The sequence below is a fragment of the Carcharhinus amblyrhynchos genome, chromosome 6 (genome assembly GCF_965287045.1).
Source record: "Carcharhinus amblyrhynchos chromosome 6, sCarAmb.v2.hapA, whole genome shotgun sequence".
NCBI lineage: Eukaryota > Metazoa > Chordata > Chondrichthyes > Carcharhiniformes > Carcharhinidae > Carcharhinus > Carcharhinus amblyrhynchos.
The window spans coordinates 75,704,247-75,725,337 of record NC_137329.1 but is presented as its reverse complement, the minus strand read 5'-3'; the positions used below and the strand labels follow the sequence as shown (position 1 = coordinate 75,725,337).

At 43.4% G+C, this 21,091-nt stretch overlaps 1 protein-coding gene across 31 annotated transcripts in view; it reads right to left on the bottom strand.

Moving 5' to 3' along the window:
* Nucleotides 1-21,091, bottom strand: part of nrcama (neuronal cell adhesion molecule a) — a 379,563-nt gene that overhangs the window by 76,296 nt on the left and 282,176 nt on the right. For 26 of the 31 annotated variants that reach the window (XM_080190688.1, XM_080190703.1, XM_080190698.1 and 23 more), the window contains 8 exons: nt 19,310-19,366; nt 14,057-14,168; nt 10,646-10,830; nt 9,215-9,346; nt 8,909-9,052; nt 3,817-3,928; nt 1,692-1,858; nt 1,455-1,602 (listed from right to left, as the gene is read on the bottom strand). In XM_080190688.1, the coding sequence (XP_080046814.1) occupies nt 1,455-1,602; nt 1,692-1,858; nt 3,817-3,928; nt 8,909-9,052; nt 9,215-9,346; nt 10,646-10,830; nt 14,057-14,168; nt 19,310-19,366 (1,057 nt within the window). The remainder of the gene's footprint in view (nt 1-1,454; nt 1,603-1,691; nt 1,859-3,816; nt 3,929-8,908; nt 9,053-9,214; nt 9,347-10,645; nt 10,831-14,056; nt 14,169-19,309; nt 19,367-21,091) is intronic. The other 5 variants (XM_080190702.1, XM_080190705.1, XM_080190708.1 and 2 more) reach the window with 1 other exon arrangement.

The window sequence follows — 21,091 nt, the reverse complement described above, 5'->3', positions numbered from 1 at the left end:
CTTCTGTACTGTAGAATTCCATGATTCAATGTCAATTTTAACTTCATTGCGGACTTGTTGGTAAAATAGGAGAAACACATGCGAATGTTTCTGACTGGTAAACAGGAAATGCGTGACACAAAAAAACTAAATTCCATCTAATTCCCCTCTTGTACCACCCTGGTGGTGGAATAACACAGTAATAACGTTGTTGATTAATCATAGCAATAAAACTTTTTATCAATTCATCTACAATAGAGCCAAGCATGAGCTTAAGGAAAAACCTCAGTGGCGACAGCCACAGATCACATCCCAAATTACTCATATCATGTCCCAAAATGTTGCTGAGTGCTTTGCAAACTTGGGTCTGGATGGTATTAAATGTTAACCAAATGAATTAGGATGAAATACATTTGTGTGTGCTGTGAGATTGTTTTTTCTACCACTCACACCCGTGGCGAGTCAACATTGTCCATTGGTCAATAAATGCCAAGAATTGCTTAATAAATTGGACTCTGGTGGGGACCTGGGTCCATATCATTCACTTTCTCTCTCTATTGGAAAATAGCATCAAGAACAGGTCAGATGTGAAAACACAATAAAGTTCTCTCAAATAATGATGAAGCGGGGTACAGGAAAGAGCTAATCTGATGAACTGGTGTGACAACAATAACCTCTCCCTCAATGTCATCAAAACAGAGGGTACAGTCATCAACTTCAGGAAGCATAATGGGGGACATGTCCCAGTCTACATCAAAGGGGACGAAGTACAAATGGTCAAGAGCTTCAAATTTTTACGTATCCAGATCCTGGACAACCTGTTCTGGTTCCACCCCCACCCCCCTCGCCCCCCTCCACCACGCCAACACCAAAGTTGAGGAAGCCCACCAATGCCTCTACATTCTTAGAAGACTAAGGAAATTTGGTATGTAGACTATGACTCTCATCAACTTTTACAGATGCATCATAGAAAGCATTCTTTCTGGCTGTATCACAGCTTCGTATGGCTCCTGCTCTGCCAAAGACCGCAAGAAACTACAAAGGGTCATGAACGAAGCCCAGTCCATCACTCATACCAGCCTCCAATCCACTGACACTGCCTATGCTTCCTGTTGCCTCAGAAAATCAGCCAGCGTAATTAAGGATCCCACCCACCCCAGACATTCTCTTCCACCTTCTTCTGTCAGGAAAAAGATACAGAAGTCTCAGGTCACATACCAACCGACTCAAGAACAGCTTATTCCCTGCTGCTATCAGAGTTTTGAATGGACTTACCTTGCATTAAATTGAACTTTTTCTACACTCTAGCTATGACTGTAACACTACATTCTGCACTCTCTCATTTCCTTCTCTATGAACGGCGTGTTTTGTCTGTATCGCACACAAGAAACAATACTTTTCATTGTATACCAATACGTGTGACAATAATAAATGAAATCAAATGAGCTCATTACTTCCCTCAGAAATCTTCATACCTGCTGTCATCAGGCAACTCCTCGTTATTTTTCAGCCATATAATTGTTGGAGAAAGTGTTGGGTCATGCTTCACCTTGCACTCAAACACAGCTGTGCCCATAGTCTGCACAGACTGATAGCGCGGCTGTTTAAGGATGGTTGTCGGATCTGAAAATTCAACATGCTCGTGATGTTCAACAACATCAATAAAATTAAGCTTTCTCAAAAACGCAGCCTGATGACATAACAGAGCTGACCTTTGACGTGGAGAAAGGCTTGGTTTTGGATGACACCAATGGTGTTGGTTGCTATGCAGGTGTAAGTACCACTATCATTCTTCTGTGAGAAGGCAATTTCCAAAGTACCGTTGTCATGGAAAACATATGAGTCACCATGGAGAACACTACCTTGGTCATCCTTGAACCTGAGATTAAACAGATTGACCATTACACGATTGGCAAGCTGCATTTTCCCTCTTAATGCCAACCTTTAATTACTTCCTCTCTGCATCCCAAGATTTTTAATGCCAGCTGATTGGCTGTTTTGTCAATGCCTCTCTGAATATTCCTCTCTTTCCCACAGCATCATGGAATCTTACTATGCTGTAACTTGGGTCCCTTCACAGTTGTCTTGGCTCCTTTGAAAGAACGATGAGATTAATCATGCTCCTTTTCCCATAATCCTAAAAATATTTGCCTTTCAGATAGAAACCTGATTACCTTTTGAAAGTGACCATTAAATCTGCTTCCAACATCCTTCAGGCAAAGCATTCTGGACACTAATGACACACTGTGTAAAAAAACTACATAGGCTGAATTTTTGTGCTGTTTACAAAATTCACACCCAATCCACCTGTGACTTTGTGAAAGATTTTCATCTTTTTACTGACGGATTGCAGTTTGCAGTGCATTTTGCAAGCTGCTACAGAATGCGTCAGAAAAGCAACAGTAGGCCACTGAATAGGCCCTCAGATCTGCAATTCAGTAGCCCAGCTCCCAACATTATCTAAAAGCCCTCTAAATTTACCCTTTATCCCCAGCACACCTTATATTCCCTCATACTACACCATACCACCTTATGTCTACCACCCCCCCGCCCCCACAACAGCCCCCCCGCCCCCCAATTACCATGTATCTTGTATAGCCACTCACCCAGTTTGCATTATATACAGTTCTCAGGATCCATGCGATTGTAAAGGGAATTACTTTAAAATCATTTAGGAAAACATCAAATCGCTAACAATCAAAGAAATCCCTGAATTCAAACTCATTATCAATTATACTGGACAAAAAAAAACCAACAGGAAAGTCTTGCAATCCTTTAAGCACCTATTAGGTTGTAAAGAAACAACAAATCACATCAATGTCAAATTTTGTTTTTATAGGCTATAAAAGATTCAATAATTCTACGCTCAATGAGGGGCGGCATGATGGCATAGTGGTTAGCACTACTGTCTCACAGTGCCAGGGGCCTGGGTTCAATTCCAGCCCTGGTCGCTTTCTGTATGGAGTTTGCACATTCTCCCCATGTCTGCTCCAGGTGCTCTGGTTTCCTCCCACAGTACAATATGCAGGTTCGGTTGATTGGCCATGCTAAATTGACCCTAGTGTCAGGGGACCCTAGTAGCAGGCTTAATGAGTGGGGTTACGAGAATGGGGTTGGAAAATGATCGGTGCAAGCTTGATCAACTGAATGGCTTTTTTCTGCACCGCAGGCATTCTATGACCAGCTGCTGAGCAGAAGATTTTTGAAACTCAGCCAAGCATTCATTATGAAAATTGAAGGTTCTAGGTCACTGACAAAACCGATACCATTTCCATTTCAAAGCAGATTGCCTATCAATCAATGGATGGGGAATCAGCGCAGATGATTTTTTAACTTTCAGAAGCTGGATTTCTTTTTAAAACAAAAATGTCAGATCTGCCAGTTCAGTTAAATCAGAACACAGAAATATGACAGCAGTGGATATCTTTTTTGTTTGCATTTTATATATTTCTTCATTGGAAAAGTTTAAGGTGCGAGGGGCAAGTTTAAAGCAGATGTACAAGGCAGTTTTTTTTTACAGAGTAGTGGCTGCCTGGAACTCATTGCCGGGGAAGGTAGTGGAAGCGGATATAGTAGTGACTTATAAGGGGTGTCTTGACAAGTAAATGAATAGGATGGGAATAGAGGGATACAGTCCCCAGAAGGGTAGGGGGTTTTAGTTAAGTCAGGCAGCATGGTCGATGCAGGCTTGGAGGGCCAAAGGGCCTGTTTTTGCGCTGTAATTTTCTTTGTTCTTTCTTCTGAAGCAATGTCACTGACGTACCAAAGTTCATCATCATCAGCTAGATTACAGACATGCATGTAGAACAAAGTAAAAATCACTGATGATCTCCTTACCATTGAACTTGAGGTATTGGTGATCCAAAATATGCACAATCCAGCATGGCAGCTTTGTTGGCTATTACCTGATAAACCTGGTTCGGTGGTGTAAGCATTCTGGGAGTCTCAGCTGAAAGATGGCAGAAAAAAAATACCATTTGACAACTGAAATCCATTTTAAATTAGGGCTTTGTAAATGACCCAGGCAATGAATGTGCAAACACATCCAGTAATAAATCACACCCAGTTTGAGGATGAAGTGTGAACATTGGTTTGTTACAATTACTTCATTTTCCCTTAGGACACCCCAGTGAGGTTGTTTGTTGATGTCAGCCACTCGACAGTGTAAGGTTGGCATGTTACCGTTGATGTCATGTTTACAACTCAACTAGCCCAGTATGGTTCACCTATCCGTGATATCGTACACGTCTTCAAGAACTTCATCTCACTGACTCGAGAACAAGCCAAATGACTTTACTTCCCTTCCTCCACTCAGATAATCATCCAAAGTGTTGAATGCCATTGAATGAATTTCCTCTTGAACACTCTGTCCCACATTGACCTTTCAGCAGTTTCACTCCAAGCTGTTTGGCTCTACTTCCTGGTTTACCTCAAAGGACTTGCTCTGAATGTACCCTGTCCGTACCATATTGCATCCTACTTCATGAGGTAACCACCATCTCTCACTTCAGTGGCCTTTGCTGTCTCATGTCATCTTGTTGAAACTTGTACAGCATACAGTCCTTGTTGGGGAAATGGGACAAACGTTGCATGGAGCAGAGGTTTAGATTCATTAATTCTAGACATTTACAGCGTAGAGAGAGGCCATTCACCCTATGGGGGGGGGGGGCGGGTGGGGTATTCACGGGTCCCATTCACCACTGGAGGGAGTCCTGACGTCGCGCTGAATGGGGCACTGGGGCTAATGGGATTCCTGATAGGCATCAAACCATTCGCCATTCACCCAGCCCACCCCTCCAGTCCCAATCAAGTTCCTGCCATTGATTACGCACAACTGCCAATTTAAATGTTGCCTGCAGCTGTGAAACAAGCCAGTTGCAAGCACCTTTAAAGCAGAGAAGAGCTCTCAATTCCTGCAAACATTGCAGTCAGGAACAAAAGGGGTTAATTTGGATGCATTCAGCTGTGAAGGGAAAGACTGACATTGTAAGCTGTATAAAAACCATTAGGCTGCACTGTGAAATCGAATGGAAGAAAATGTTTTTGAAGGAAAGCATAGGAACTTCAGAGGATTTCCAAGGATTTGTGCTTTCGAGGAAGGGTCAGAGACTAGGAATAAATAAAGAGTTTAAAAAATTGTGCTGAGTGAGTAGCTGAGGAGATGGGAATGTCCCCCCTCCAACACTGCCCCCATCACATACAGTGAAAGTGACTGACTCCTGTCAGTCGGAGGACTTGAAAGGAGCCTTCTCACACCTGCAGCTTTTGAGAGAGGAAGGGGAATCTCTTCCACAGAACAGAGTGCTGCTGGGAATTGGAAAGGGTCTAAGGGGCACGGAGATTAAAGTGATCAGCCCATTTAAATGTTTTTACAGTCCACAGACCAGAATGAAGACTTTGATCAGCGAGATGCCAGAAATCACCACGCCAGGGCTAGATGGGTCAACCACTTGTCCCCAGCCCAAGCCCACCCAACCTCCAGGACCCCATGGGGAACCATCCTTCTGCAGCTTGGCAGCAGCAGAGGGGCATATGGGCACTGCACTTGACCCACCTCGGAGTATAGGGTGCCACTGCCAGGGTGCTCGAGGCCAGTGCAAAGTTGGTACTGGGGGTCACCAAGGAGGGGCGGGGGGGGGGTTGTCATTAAAAAAGGGTTCCCTAATCTCTGAAGAGCCGGGCTGACAGGGGTGTTTCCCTTGATGCATAAATTTACATCCCTCAGGTAGGTTAATCCCACCTTACAATACAGCTAAAGCCAGTGGAAAACACTCTGGTTTTACTGCTGGCTTGCATCTAGATTCAAAGCAGGTGGTTGACTGCCTCTGTGTCCATGCCGGTCAACAAAGATCCTGACCACACTATTTCTATTATCCAGCGCTTGGCCCATTGTTCTGGAGGTTATCGCAGCATAATATCCAAATACTTCTTAAATGTCACAAGAGTTTCTGATTCAACCACCCTTTCAGACAGTGAGGTATGATCTCACCACCCTCCCAGGTGAAAAGATTTCTCCTCTCTTAGCCTTCTACTTCTCATTTTAAATCTAAGTCCCCTGGTTATTGATCCCTCTGCTAATGGAAAAACTGCCTTCCTATCCACCCTATCTACACCTTTGTAATCTTATACATCCCTATTTGGACTCCACTCAACCTTTGCTGCTCCAAGTAAAACAGCTCCAGCCTCTCCAATCTTACCTCAGAGCTCAGACTCTCCTGTTGCAACAGAGGGTCATACAACTTGCAAATGTAAAATTTCTTTATTAGACATAAGTAGGCTTACATTAACACTGCAACGCAGTTACTGTGAAAATCCCCTAGTCGCCACAGTCTGCGCCTGTTTGAGTACACCGAGGGAGAATTTAGTATGACCAATGCACCAAACCGGCATGCGTTTCAGACTGTGGGAGGAAATAGGAGCACCTGGAGGGAACCCATGCAGACATGGGGAGAATGTGCAAACTCCACACAGACAGCGACCCAAGCCGGGAATTGAACCTGGGCCCCTGGTGCTGTGAGGCAGCAGTGCTAATCACTGTGCCACTATGCCGCCAAAAGGACGACTGAAAGAAGTCAATGTTCAATCTTGGTCTTTAATGAGGTGCCAAAAGATTTCATTGGAAGGTCAGGGAAAGGTTGCAATTTGATTGAATATTTCTGTTGGCAGATGCAGTTAGGAAGGTAATATTCCGGGGCAGAGACAGACACTTTGTAGAAACATAGAAGTGTTATTCTGCATTCTGCACTGTCAAACCTGATCTGGGACAATTGCTATTCACACTAGGCACTTGAAAAGAAATATTTCATTTCACACATCAGCTAATGATCCTTAAGAGAACAACTGCAAAAAACAGTGCTCCACAAATTAACATTACTTGTAAGTAGGTCAGCACTGCAAGTATTCCAATTCTCTAAACCAACATTACCTCAGCTTTCACTAAGAGAAGGTGATGATGTATCGAGAAACAGAATGGAGGAAAAGCCTGAGACCTATTCTACACCCAATGTGATTCAGGGACGGACAACACAACTGATTATAAAACAACAAAAAGTGCTGGAAATACTTGGCAGGTTTGGCAGCATTCCTGTAGAGTGAAACAGAGTTAAGGTTTCAGAAGTATGGTCCTGATACGAAAGGTCGCAGACCTGAAACATTAATTGTTTCTTTCTCCACAGATCTTGACTGCTTGCTGAGTTTTCCAGCATTTTATATGTTTTTATTTTGCATCTCCAGCATCCAGAGTATTTGGCTTTTAACACAGCTGGCAAGCCTCCATATGCAGGGCTCGCAGAGGTCACACTCTCCATTCCAAAGAGAAGAATATTTCAGAATGCTCCTGAGATGTCTTGACATCCAGTTCAGGTGGCCCCGGAAGAGGCGGCCAGATTTTAAATGTGATATTCTTCTCCTGGACATAAAGGATTAGCTTGGCCTCAGATTGACAATTTTTAAAGAGCTCAGGGTGCCACGAGGGAGTTTAGTCTGCTGGCAGTACTTTAAAAATACCAAGCAGACTTTGCACAGTCTGGCCCCTAAAACTCCAGCCGTGACCCCCATATGTCTGCCCATTGAGAAAACAATTGGTATTGTGGGAGGTGGTTGTAATTTGCCTTTAAGGGATAGCAGCATGCCATCACTAGAAGGGAAGTGTGTCATATGTGACCCAGTCTCAATTTCGCTTTGACCTGTGAACAAAACTTAGCACACACAGCCCTCCTGCTGATGTTTCCAAGCTTTCTGTCCATATATATGTTTGTTTTTATGTACCTGGTTTCAATTAATGAACCTATGACATAAGAACGTAAGAAATAGGAGCAGGAGTAGGCCATCTGGCCCTTCGAGCCTGCCCCGCCATTCAATAAGATCACGGCTGATCTGTCGTGGCTCAGTTCCACATTCCCGCCCTCTCCCCATAACCCTTAATCCCCTCTCTTATCAAAAACCCATCAACCCGTGTCTTAAAAATATTTAGCGAGGTAGCCTCCACCACTTCAACGGGCAGAGAATTCCAGAGATTCACCACCCTTTGAGTGAAGAAGTTCCTCCTCAACTCCGTTCTAAACCGCCCCCCCTTTATCTTGAGGCTGTGCCCCCGAGTCCTATTATCCTTTTGAGCGGGAAGAGTCTCTCCACCTCTATCCTATCCATCCCATTCATCATCTTATACGTCTCAATGAGATCTCCCCTCATTCTTCTAAACTCTAACGAGTACAAGCCTAGTTTATTCAGCCTCTCCTCATAGCTCAACCCCCTCAACTCCGGCATCAGCCTAGTAAACCTCCTCTGCACTCCCTCCAAGGCCAAAATATCCTTGCGTAAGTACGGCGCCCAAAACTGCACACAGTACTCCAGCTGCAGCCTCACCAATGCCCTATACAGCCGCAGCAAGACCTCCCTACTTTTATATTCAATCCCCCTCGCTATGAAGGCCAGCATCCCATTTGCCTTCCTGACCACCTACTGCACCTGCAGGCTGGGTTTTTGCGACTCATGCACAAGGACCCCGAGGTCCCTCTGCACCGTCGCCTGCTGCAGTTTTTCTCCACGTAAGTAATAATCCTTCCCACCATTATTCCTACCAAAGTGGACCACCTCGCACTTGCCAACATTAAATTCCAATTGCCAGTTCCTGGCCCATTCGCCCAGCCTATCTAGATCCTTCTGCAGACTCTCCACACCCTCCGCGCAATTTGCCTTTCCACCAATCTTGGTGTCATCAGCAAATTTCGACACCATACACTCGGTTCCCTCCTCCAGATCATCTATATAAATGATAAATAGCTGACATGTTTACACAATCCCTTATGAGTGATTTGTGACTTCATATCATTATAAAAACATGACAAGTCTGGTTAAGAAGCAATATTCTTGACGCAGGCTGTCAACAAAAGGAGAACCATGAGCTAGTAAAGGCCACAGCAAAACTCACCAAGTACATTGACAAAGGCATTTGCCAACAAGTATCCATGCTCATTTGATGCATTGCATTGGTAAACAGCACTGGAAGAGGCTTGGACTTTAGTGAAGCGGATGGTATCATCCATTTGTACTCTGCTGATGTCACTGGGGGCACCTATCAATCAGAAAAGAGCCACAGTTATTAAACAGATGTTTCAGAAACCAGCCGTATTCAGGAAATGGAAAAGACACTTCACGTCACAGTGTGTCCTCATGGAACTGTTTTACAGGCACCAGAACATCATGAACCAAATGCTAACTTTCCCTGTATACTCACTTTCAATGGGAAAACCATTAACCAGCCATTGAATAGCGGGCTTGGGGTTGCCATTAGCTCTGCAGATCAGTGTCCCGTCTTCCCCAGGCGCCAGGATCAGGTTCTTGGGCTCGCTAATCCAGTATGGCGCAGCTGCAGAAACCACAAAAACCAAGTCAGACCATTCGGAGTTGGCAGGACGACCTTTTGAAGTGTGACCCCACCATCTGAAAAATTCATATCTATGTTCCTTTAATGGGAGGAGACAGTTGTTGCGATGGGTTTAAGTAGAAGGTGAGGTGGGCAGCGTCACCGATGGCACAAAGAGGTTCCATTACTCCCAGCAGATGAATCAGAGATACAGCAATGAGAGTCTTATTCCCAGCCATTATCCCCACAGTGTACAAGCTTCCAGCTCATGAAACTCCCCTCACAAAATTACGAGTTCTGCTCAATCATCCCTCACCTTAAACAGTGGTGAAGCAACTTCCATATACAGCTCTAATAAACACTAAAGTAATGAGACATTGCTTCATTAATTGGGAGACCTTTATGTTTTCACTGGTTCAAAAGTAACACTTCCAGTCAAATCATCTGAGTCGACAGACTTAACAAAGCCTCAGGAATTCTAAGGAGAAACACAGCCTACTGATAAAAAAAAACTCAGAGCCCAATATCTAGCTTAATACCATGTTATCTTAGGTTACCTGCATCAGCTTGGTTGACACCACTTCTTTTGGCTATAGACAAAATCATGGGCTCAGCCCTCACTCGAGACCTGGGCATATGCTGGTATTTTCATGCGACTGGGGGAGTGCTGCACTGTCCAGGTGTGAACCTAGAGGTTCTGTTCTCCAGCTCCTTTTGACTGAAGAGGGACTGAACAATGCAAGGAATGTGCTCTGGCACATTCTCGATGAAGTTCCCAGGGATTACTGTCATTAGCGCCGAGTGTACATGGCAATCAGCTGTACAGGCGTATTGAACAACGTGAATAGAAATGATTAGTACAACACTGCCCTGTTTGTGTGTTGGATGCACTGGTGTGGAAGGACATCTTCTCCTGGCATCCCTGGACCTGTACAATTGCTCAGGGAGCTGAGCTAAGCCTTGTACAGATTCCCTGTCTGAACTGTAGGATCCTGAGAACACCTCAGTGTCCTCAGTCTCCCCTCCCAAAACCATCAACCGCACAGCTGACCAATAAAAGCAGCAACAACTTAAGCCAGTTATTCATCGAATTGTCCTCTGTAAAATAGCAGTTGCATTCGCCGACTTAACAATCACGACAATTCACTGAAATGCTTTCCAAGAGTAGAGATGCTGTAAAAATATACTTCCGTCTTTCAGAAAAATAACCTTTCAATGCTATTACATGCTTTAGCATTGCTATAAGTACCCATCCAGTACATTGTGCCAAAGCAGCTTATCTCCATGAAAATAGCATTATACCTTTGACTGTGACTGTAATAATGTGCGTACTGGTTCCCAAATAATTCTTCGCTGTACATCGGTATTTCCCAGCATCTGCCTCCGAGACATCAATGATTTTCAGGGTCTTCTTAAAATTGATCTCAAAGGTCCTGTGGCTGGGCAATTCTCCCCCTTCCTTGGTCCAGTGGATGGCTGGTGTGGGCCTGGAAAAGAATGGATGAGCCTCGCATGAAAATTTTGGTTGCTTCGGCTTCAGCGTATAGGTTTATTAATAGAAAATGCTTACGTCTAAACAAAGGGAACAGTTTATTTTTCAGCAGCTTCTTTTGCAAGCCTGTGACTGGAGTTCTCTATATATTTCAGTGCAGTGTTGAGGGAGAGCTACACTGTCTTATGGATGAGGCTTTAAACTGATTCCCATCGGCCCTCTCAAGCCACTGGAAAAGATCATGGCTGGAATTCTCCTGGCTGTTCATACCAGCAGGATTCTCTGGTCCCGCCGGCAGCAGACTCCCTCCCATGGGTTTCCCGCTAGCATGGGGTGATGACAGTGGTGGGACCAGAGAATCCCGCCATTAGCAAACAATGCGCCAACTCCTGCCAGTGGGAAACACAGGGCTGGGAGGCCGGAGAATCTCACTGCATATGCGCAAATGAAAAGCAGGAGATTTCTCTCTGGCTGATATCTCTCACTCAGCCAACATCAGAACATATCTGTTTATCTGACCATTATCATATTGCTGTTTATGGGAGCTTGCAGTGCACAATTAGACTGTTGCAGAAAATCCTGGACATGGTGTCCACGCTGTTTGCATTGAACTGCTGTCCATAGAGAGAGTTCCTGTCTTGTAAATCACAGCTAAATTAGTTCTAAAACATTCAGTGAATCCTGAAAGGCTATATTGTGATAGAGTTGGGTGAAGTTTAAGGAGGTCAAATTTCAATTGTTGTGAGCATTCTGAAGCAGAGGAATGGACTAGATTGAAAGGTGCTGTTAGCAGGTTCCAGCTAGTAAGAGTCAGAAGAAGCTCTGGGAGCCATTTGGCGCAGCAGAGAGCAACAGCTTGGTCCTTATGTGGTTTGCACCTCACAGAGAAACACTAATTTCACTGCAGCTGGAGCTCGATGAAGTCCTGATCATAGCTCAATATAGCCGGGAAATTGGAGTTTGGAGAAACTCAATGTCCGTGCCAGCTTAGTAAATTTAGAGGTCTTTGGAAGAGGTGGAAATGTGCTGGCAAGTAGAGGTGGGAGCATAGCTTTGTGAAACCCATGGAACGCAATCTCAGGAGGAGAGATTGAACCATCAGAAAATGTATAGTTACTAATGCAATCCATTTTGGAGAGGCTTTGAAGTAATTCAGAGGCTGAACCTTCAAAGGTAAAAAGTTGAAATCTTTCACGAGGGTGACAGTTTTAATGAGGTCTTGTGACTCACAGAGGTCACAAATATCTGGGTGAATCGCTGAGAAATCTACGAGATTGGTCATGGGTATGTCTGCCATTCAATATGCAGTATATTGCGTTCACTGCAGTTTGCCTGTTAATTCATATTTACCTCATATTAATCCTGCATATTTGAATATAAAATAGACAAAGTAGACTGATAACTTTTCTGATTTTACTTGATAAAGTTTATTGTGTTTGTGTAAACCTTATGGCCATAGTCTCTTAGTAGGAAACTGCACTTTCAAACTTTGTATATATTCAGCAAAATGTTACTGGTCACTAACCAGTTTGTAACAAAGGGGAAAAGTTAAGAGATGTAATTGATTTGGTTTTAAACAAATGTAAGAAGGAAAAGGGAAGAAATGTAAATGGAAAAGTCCACAAAATCCCTATAGGGCAGAAGGAGGCCATTTAGCCCATTGAGTCTGCCCAACTCTCCGAAACAGCATCTTATCCAGGCCCACCCAACCGCTAATCCACCTGACTGGCACATCTTGGGACACTAACAGGTAATGGAGCATGGCCAATCCATCTAACCTGCACATTTTTGGACTAAGAGAGGAAATCGGAGCATCTGGAAGAAACCCACACAGACACAGGGAGAATGTGCAAAGTCCACACAGTCACCCAAGCCAGGGGACTGAATTGGGGGGTTCCTGTTGCTGTGAGGCACCATGCCACCCTAGAAAGAGGCCATTTGGCCCATCAGGTCCACATAAATTCTCCGAAAGAGCATCCGACTCAGGCCCTCCCTCTGCCCTATCCTTGTAAGTCCTTGCAATAACCATGGCTAATCCATCTTACCTGCACATCTTTGGTCACCAAGTAGCAATTTAGCATGGCCAATCCAACTAACCTGCACATCTTTGGTAAATATGTGATAGTACATTTCCACATGTTCCAATTTCTTCCTTAAAACTCTTCCGTTCCACCTCTTCCAAAACCTCAGCGCTTGCTTCAAACTGTTACAACTCCAACTTTTTCCACTTCTCACTGAAGCTCACTGACTTTTTTTCAATGTATTATTTCATGGGATGTGGGTGTAGCATTTATTGTCCAGTGTTAATTGCCCTCTTGAACTGAATGGCTTGCTGGGCCATTGCAGAGGACATTTGAGAGTCAATCAATGGAGTTACACGAAGGCCAGATCAGGTGAGGATGGCAGATTTCCTTCCCTAAAGGATATTAGTGAACCAGATGGGTTTTTACCACAATGATAGTTTCATGGTCACCATGACGGAGACAAGTTTTCAATTAGTTAGTTTAATTTAAATTCTACCAGCTGCCATGTTGGATTTTGCCCCAGACCATTAGCCTGGGCCCCTGGATCCAGAGAAAATACCACGTCACCACATTCTTTCTCCACAGAGGCTGCCTGATCTGCTGAATATTGAAAGCACTTTCTGTTTCATATTTCATCAGTGTTTAAAATGATGTTGATTGGAAAATAAGTATTGATCAGAGCAGAACTGCCCTGCTCTTCAGAACAATGTAAGAAGTCTCACAACACCAGGTTAAAGTCCAACCAGATTATTTGATAGTAATCCCACAAGCTTTTGGAAACGCTATTCCTTCGTCAGGTGTGTGGAAGGTTCTGATCAGAGAAGGACATATAAAGTCATATTCAATACTGAATAGCAGGTTAGCTGTAAAGACTTGCATTCTAATCAGTATTCTGTAAACTGTGTGTGACTTTATATGCCCCTCTCTGATCAGAACCTTCCACACACCTGACAAACGAATAGCAATTCCGAAAGCTTGTGGGATTACTATCAAATAAACTAGTTGGACTTTAACCAGGTGTTATGAGACTTCTGACTGTGTTTACCCCAGTCCAACGCCGGCATCAGAACAATACCATATGATTGTTTATGCCTACTGAATAGAGCAGATGGGGCCTCACTTTAATGTCACATTTGAAAAGCACTATCCCCAGTGTATGCAGAACAAGGCCTCCGAGAATGGGACAACTCAACTTACAAGCCTTCAGCGATACATTCCAAGTACAAGATCTGTCCTCTCAGTACAGTCTTCCTGCTGCTTGCTCCTTTGGGACTGATAATGGTGGGCCTTCGCTCTCCCACTGGGCTGTCTGTAAGGACACAAACCATTAAGTGATCAATCGGACCAAACCACAAAGCTATTGGTGAGCGCTTGAGAGGAGTAATTAAAAGTGAACTGCAGGCAGAAAGATCCGAAAATTGCTCAAGAAGCACTAAACTAGAATTAGTAACAAAGAACAAACAAGAAAAGTAAGATACATTTTGGATCCAGGATTTAAGATTTAATCTTCAAGCCACTAGCTGTGAGCATCCAGGGAGGAAAATCACTGTGAACTGTTTCCACTATCCTAGAACACTTTATTAGTTATAAACAGATTGGAGATGGGATTGTTTGACTGAAAGGTGAGGAATACCAGTCAGGCAACAGAGTATGTTTGCTACCAAGGGTGTGTGTGTGGAGACAGGGTATTTACAGTCCATGTGGTGCAAATCTCCAAGAATATATACAAGCACAGTTGGGGACACTGAATGCGTTAAGATTAGAATATTGGTGTTTAATTGTGGTCACAAAATCAATCAAGGTTTCAATTTGATTTTTATAGAGTCATAGAGGTTTACATCATGGAAACAGCATCTTCAGCCCAACCTGTCCATGCCGTCCTTTTTTTTAAAATCAGTAACCTAATCCCAATTGCCTGCATTTGGCCCCTATCCCTCTATACCCATCTTCCCCATGTAACTGTCTAAATGCTTTTTAAAAGGCAAATTTGTACCCGCCTCTATTACTACCTCTGGCAGCTTGTTCCAGACTATCACCACCCTCTGTGTGAAAAAATTACCCCTCTGGACCCTTTTGTATCTCTCCCCTTAAATCTATGCCCTCTAGTTTTAGACTCCCCTACCTTTGGGAAAAGATGTTGACTACGGAGCTGATCTATGCCCCTCATTCTTATATAGGTCTCCATAAGATCACCTCCTATGCTCCAGAGAAAAGAGTCCCGGTCTCTCCCCATAACTCAAAGCCTTCCTTTCTTCATTTCCCTTCTGAAAGAGAACTTCCTTTTCTTCCCTAGGTGTTCCTAAACTGTATTCAAAACCTGAATTTGCTGGCGGGGAATGGTTTATTTCATTTTGAACAAAAATGTATTCTCCTCAGCTTGAAAGCCTTGACAATGACCGTGTGCCTATGCCTGCAGCTGGGTTTAATTACGTTGTCCATAGGCTCCAGATTTCCCAAGGAAAAAATGTTTCATAAAGATCAAAATATCTGAACATGGTCTTTTTAAAAATTCGGATTTCTTTCGCTACCACTTAGCCTAGGTACTCTAACCTACTGGCAAACTCTAATAGTTTATATCACTGCGGCTGTGTGACCTTCAGCTCAAAACAGAATTAGACCTACATTTACAAAGGAAACATTCACACTGCTTTAAAAGAACTGAGGGGAGTGGGATTAATTAGATAACTCAGAGAGAATGAACACAACCAAAATAGGCAGAACTTCTGTGCTGCATTATTCTAACCTTCCAACTACCACCCTGGAACCACAGAACCTCAACAGTGCAGAAGGAGGCCATTCGTCCCATCAAGTCTGCACGGAGCCTCCCACCCTGGCCCTATCCTTGTAATCCCATGTATTTACCTCACTAATTCCCCTAACTTACACATCTTGGGATGCCAAGGGGCAATTTAACATGGTCAATCCACTTAACTTGCACGTCTTTGGACTGTGGGAGGAAGACAGAGCACCCTAGGGAATCCTCACATACATGGGGAGAATGTGCATGCTCAACAAAGATTGTGACCCAAAGCTGGAATTGAACCTAGGACCCTAGCAATGTGAGGCAGCAGTGCACCTTGTTGATTACCGAATATTCAGAGGGGGGGCAAAAAATCATGCTTTTGCATATACTCAGCATATAAATTAACCCTCCCCACCCCCACAGCTCTGAAATGCTATGTTTGTATTTGTAGTCGGCCTGAATTTCTCATTTCCTTGACCGATTTTATACAGTACTATAAATCAGCATATGGTATTAAGGAGGTTATAAGGCTGTATTACAAAGAGGATGCATGTGGGCTTAAGACATGCCCACATCTGGAATGGAAAGTGATGAACTGAAATGGGTCCGTCAGCAAAATGAATGACGTACGAAGCTGCTGTCAGAATAAAAGTTAGAGTGTTTGCTAACTCGCTGAATAACTGCTGTCGTAAAGGAATTCACTGTTAGTGAAGAACTGGCGTAAGGGTAAAAGAAGGAGGAATTCCACCCTGAAGAAGATGCCCCAGACCAAAAGCACCGTGAGAGCAGGGAGCAGCTGCTGGTCTGACCTTCAGAAACATATAACAGAATGGGTCCTCGAAAATGATCAAAATGGAAACAACATCACTGGAAATACAGTGAATAGAAACATACTAAAGTGGATCAAACCCTGAGTCCAGCAAAGATTTCAGGCTGACAGCTAGTTGGTGTAGCTGCTTTAAGGAACAAAACAGTCTGGTGTTGCAGGAGAAGCCCAAGATTGTTCAGAAACTACCAAAAGACCTCAATGCCAATATTACAAGTTTCCAGGCCAAACATAAAGTTTCCTGCAGTTTTTGAGTTGGACGGATAAGGGTGAAGTTATGGATCAATAATGTGTGGAAGAGGCATCCCAGTGGTCCACATATAGAATGCAGCTGATAGTGTGGAACATGTTCAGATCCCATATGACTGATGAGATGAAGAGGCACCTGTGAAGAAATAACACCCACATTGTAGTTGTACCAGAAAGTCTAACATCTGTAGTTCAATCCTTGGATGCTTTTCTGAAGAAGCCATTCAATGACTATGTCCATGCTGAATGGAATAAGTGGGTGGGTGATGGAGAAAACAACCTTTACAAAGAGTGGAAATATGCAGAATACCCTGTGGATGTTTATTTATGTGATTTTGGGATATGATTAGTGCACCAGCCGTCATCAGATTATTCTAAAACTGCAGAATAACTGACGGAGTGGATGGAGAGGAAGGTGATTTGTCGCAGAGGGATGGTTCTGAAATCCAAGTGTCAACTCTGATCCAGAATGGGTTCCCTATCATGATGCCATCACCATTGTGACTGGGAATGAATTTGATGGAACTCTGAGTAGATGCCAAAGTCACTAAATTTGATGGTTTTTAAAAAATATTGTGGTCAAAGGTATCTTGGTACAATTAATTCACTCAATAAACCATGCCTCCTTAATTTGATACGAATTACCTGTGTGGGTTTTTTTTCACATTTCAAAATGGTAACCATTTTGTTCATATTTTATAGTTTGGTCTCAAAGTTGACCCTTGTTTTTGGAAGCACTTTTGGAAAAGTCAGTTTCTGTGCTGCAATCTACATTATGCATATTCTTTGAGTTTTTTTTCAGATGTCTAAGGTGAATGTTTCAAGACACATCCAATTTCAACTGTCCAGCAAACAGGATAGTAAACACGCAAAGATTAATTTTACATTATCTAATAGTCAAGCTGACAATTGAAGTGCCACAATAGAGCAGGTGGGGCTGCAGTCAGTAAACAGAAAAGGTCCTTTGCTATTCTCTCTATCGAGCTTGTTTTTACTTGTTGTTTGATTTCTTTGAATAAGATCTTCAGTGCACAATCATTCCCTCGCAGTAATTACTCTTCCTTTCCCAGCAACTCTGCCCATTAGCTTTGAAGTCACTTCTCCATTTTAACTAGAGATGACTGAGAACTGACCCCGATATTTTATTTCCACTTCTTTTCACTGAGGAACAAAGATTTTCAATCCATTTCTTGGCAATGAGACAAGTAATTGGAGACACATTCCGACTCATGCAACCGGACTCCCTTCAGATGGCATCTTATCTTCCAGTATGTTTGGCGTGTGCTTATTGAGAAATAGGGAAGCTTGTGGTTAACACTTCATCTCAGTGTGACCTCAAGGTAAACAAGGCGGCCAAAGGAAAATGAGATGTGGAGATTGGCACCGACCCAAGATTGGCATGTCCCAAACAAAGGCCAGACATCAAATTGCACCAATCTGCTAAGCCACAATCAGCTGGAACATGGCCTACTCTCTAAACCTGCACCAATGTCATTTGCAACACAGTAAAGGAACAGCCCTTTGGGCTCTTGAAAGATGACGGACAAAGAATTGGCAGTGCACTGATACAAGGCCACAAGCTTGAAACATCAGCTCCATGTCTTGCTCCACGAATGCTACCTGACCTGCTGAATGTTCCAGCATTTTACACTTGTATTTAGCATCATTGTGTTCTTGAAATTGTGAACGATTAGAATTTTCAAGCAAATCAGTCTAGCAGGAAGCGACGGCTCCTTCTTACCTTGTAGGATATGTATAAAGCAGGTAGAATCAGTTTCCCTGTTCACTATCAGCTCCTTCGAATCAGAAAAGGGAACAAGCTCAGTCCCATGAGGATGTATTGAAGATAGGATTATGACAAAGGACTGCTTTGCTGTAGTTAGAGCTCTCCCTGACTGTCATCCCACCTCACCTTCCCCATTCAACACCCAGAGCAGAAGATTGACACAGAATCAATTGTACAATTTGGGAAAATGCACAAGTCCTCTCAGGGCTCTTGACTTAGGTGCACACTACCAAAATAACATATTAACTTGTGTACTTCAATTATTCTTAACAATGTTCAACAAGGGTACTTGTACTGAGGTCAAGCTACGAGGGGGAGGTTTAAAAACTTACCAGCAAATGACGATTCCAATCCCAAACCTTGAAGACCAATTAGTTGTGCTCAGCAAATGTAAAGACTGGTTTTGCATATATTAAAGATTAATAATCATTAAAGGATGGGAAAGCTTCACTATTCTTCCCACACAGTGTTCCGCCTCCTTTCCTGAGACTTGTGCATGCATACCTGGCCCCTGTCTGTCTGACAGTAGACAGACAGCAGCAATGCTGAGACTCTCCAAATAAACAGCAAGCACCATGCGAGCAAACCGCACTGAGGTTAGACAGTCTCTGTTAGTTTTTGGACGGAACAACATTTACAGTGAACAGGCATCTTTGTGTTAGCTCACCAACAGACAGCAAATTGATTTTATTGCCTAGATTAACGTCAAGTTCATTAGATTAACAGAGATATTAAGACTGATTTTAGTAACACTTTGGTTAGGTTCAGAGAGCTGGAAATGTTTACAGCCAGACGACAAAGTCTACTGGTGTTAAAACATAAATGTTCAGGGGCACAATAACTCACCACCATACAATTCAGTGCCATTCGTATAAATTGCGTAAGTCTCATTGATGGCATCAGCTGAAATAAACAGAAGAATATGAACAAGTAGGGGAGAGCCAAGTACAACAAAGAGTTGAAGCTTTCTCACATCCTGTGACCACTCCATTCTCCCACTTTCTCTGCCTCCAGCACATTTGTTCAGACAATGCAACCTTCCATACTAGTTCTTCCAATGTGTCTTCCTCAACTAAGGATTCTCACCCACCATGATTGACAATGCTTTCCATTGTGTCAAAACTATTTACTGTACTTCTACTTTTACCCCTTCCTTCCCTCAACCATTACAGGGCTCCGCTTGTCCTCAGCTTCAACCCAATAGGTTCCTTAGGCAATTAATCATCCTCCGCCACTTCCCCCAACTGCAACATGATGCCACTTGCCAACATACATCTGCCCTTGTTCTCTCCTTTCAGCATTCTGAAGGGACTGTTCCCTCTGTGACACCCGAAGATTCACTCCTCAGCCATGTTTATAACACTCCCTCCCCTTCCATGTGAACTCGAGAGGCAACATCTGCCCTTTTGCCAACTCCTTTCCCCCTATCCAAGGTCCAAAACACTCGTTCCAAGTGAACTCCTGTGGACTCTTGCCCACATGTCCGCCCTTGGCCTTTTGCAATGTTCACATGAAACCCAACTAAAACTGAAGGAACAGCACCTCATCTTCTGACTGGGCACTCTATAGTTCTGCAATCTTACTCTCCACCTTGTTCCATTTTGTCTCCAGTCCCACTGACCCACCCCCTCCTCAGGACTGACTCACTCATTCCTCAGGTAGTCCCCGAACAATCTATACCTTTGCTCTGCCATTCACACATTCCAATCACTTAACGAATGTTTTAGCTCCTTTTTCAACGATCTTCATCATCATTTACAGTCCCTTTTATCCAATTGTAATGTCCCTCTCTCATTGTGTAAACCTTGTCAGATTTTCCTTCTCTTCGGCTCTGACGGAGGGTCATCCAGACTTGAAACGTTAGCTCAATTCTCTCTCCACAGATGTTGTCAGACCTGCTGTTTTTGTTTGTGAAAAGAGTTACCTGTACTGCTTTCCAGTTAACTTATATATTCACCACTCACAATGTGGTTCCCTTCTTCAGTATTACAATTTCAGGAAGACTTTGGGTGTGATCTTCCTGTCTTGCCAATGATGACTCCCTACAGTGGATTTCCCAGAGTCAGGGTGGGAGAGACATGCAGAAGCCTGCAGACATTTGGCAGGACCGGAAGATCTTGCTAGTGGCCAATTGCTCCCCACATCCACCACAGGAAAACCAGGGATTGCATGGAGGCAAATCCCATCCTTTGTTTTTTTTGGATGTTTGTTCAGTTTGGCTACTAACCAGCAATTACTGTGCTTCCCCATTTTTATTTAAAAGTGTGCCTTTTACACACGATCCATATTATCAGCTGAAAATACCTAAGATAATTTTGTTAAAAGGAAACTCAGACAATTGAGTTTTATGTTTAAAGTTTGTTCATTTATTAGTGTCACAAGTAGGCTTACATTAACACTGCAATGAAGTTACTGTGAAAATCCCCTAGTCGCCACACTCCAGCAATTGTTCGGATACACTGAGGGAGAATTTAGCATGGCCAGTGCACCTAGCCAGCACGTCTTTCAGACTGTGGGAGGAAACCGGAGCACCCAGAAGAAACCCACACGGGCACGGGGACAAAGGGAGAAATTAGGTTATTGGACGGATTTGAACATGAGTACTTTAAAATTGGGACACTGTCAGAT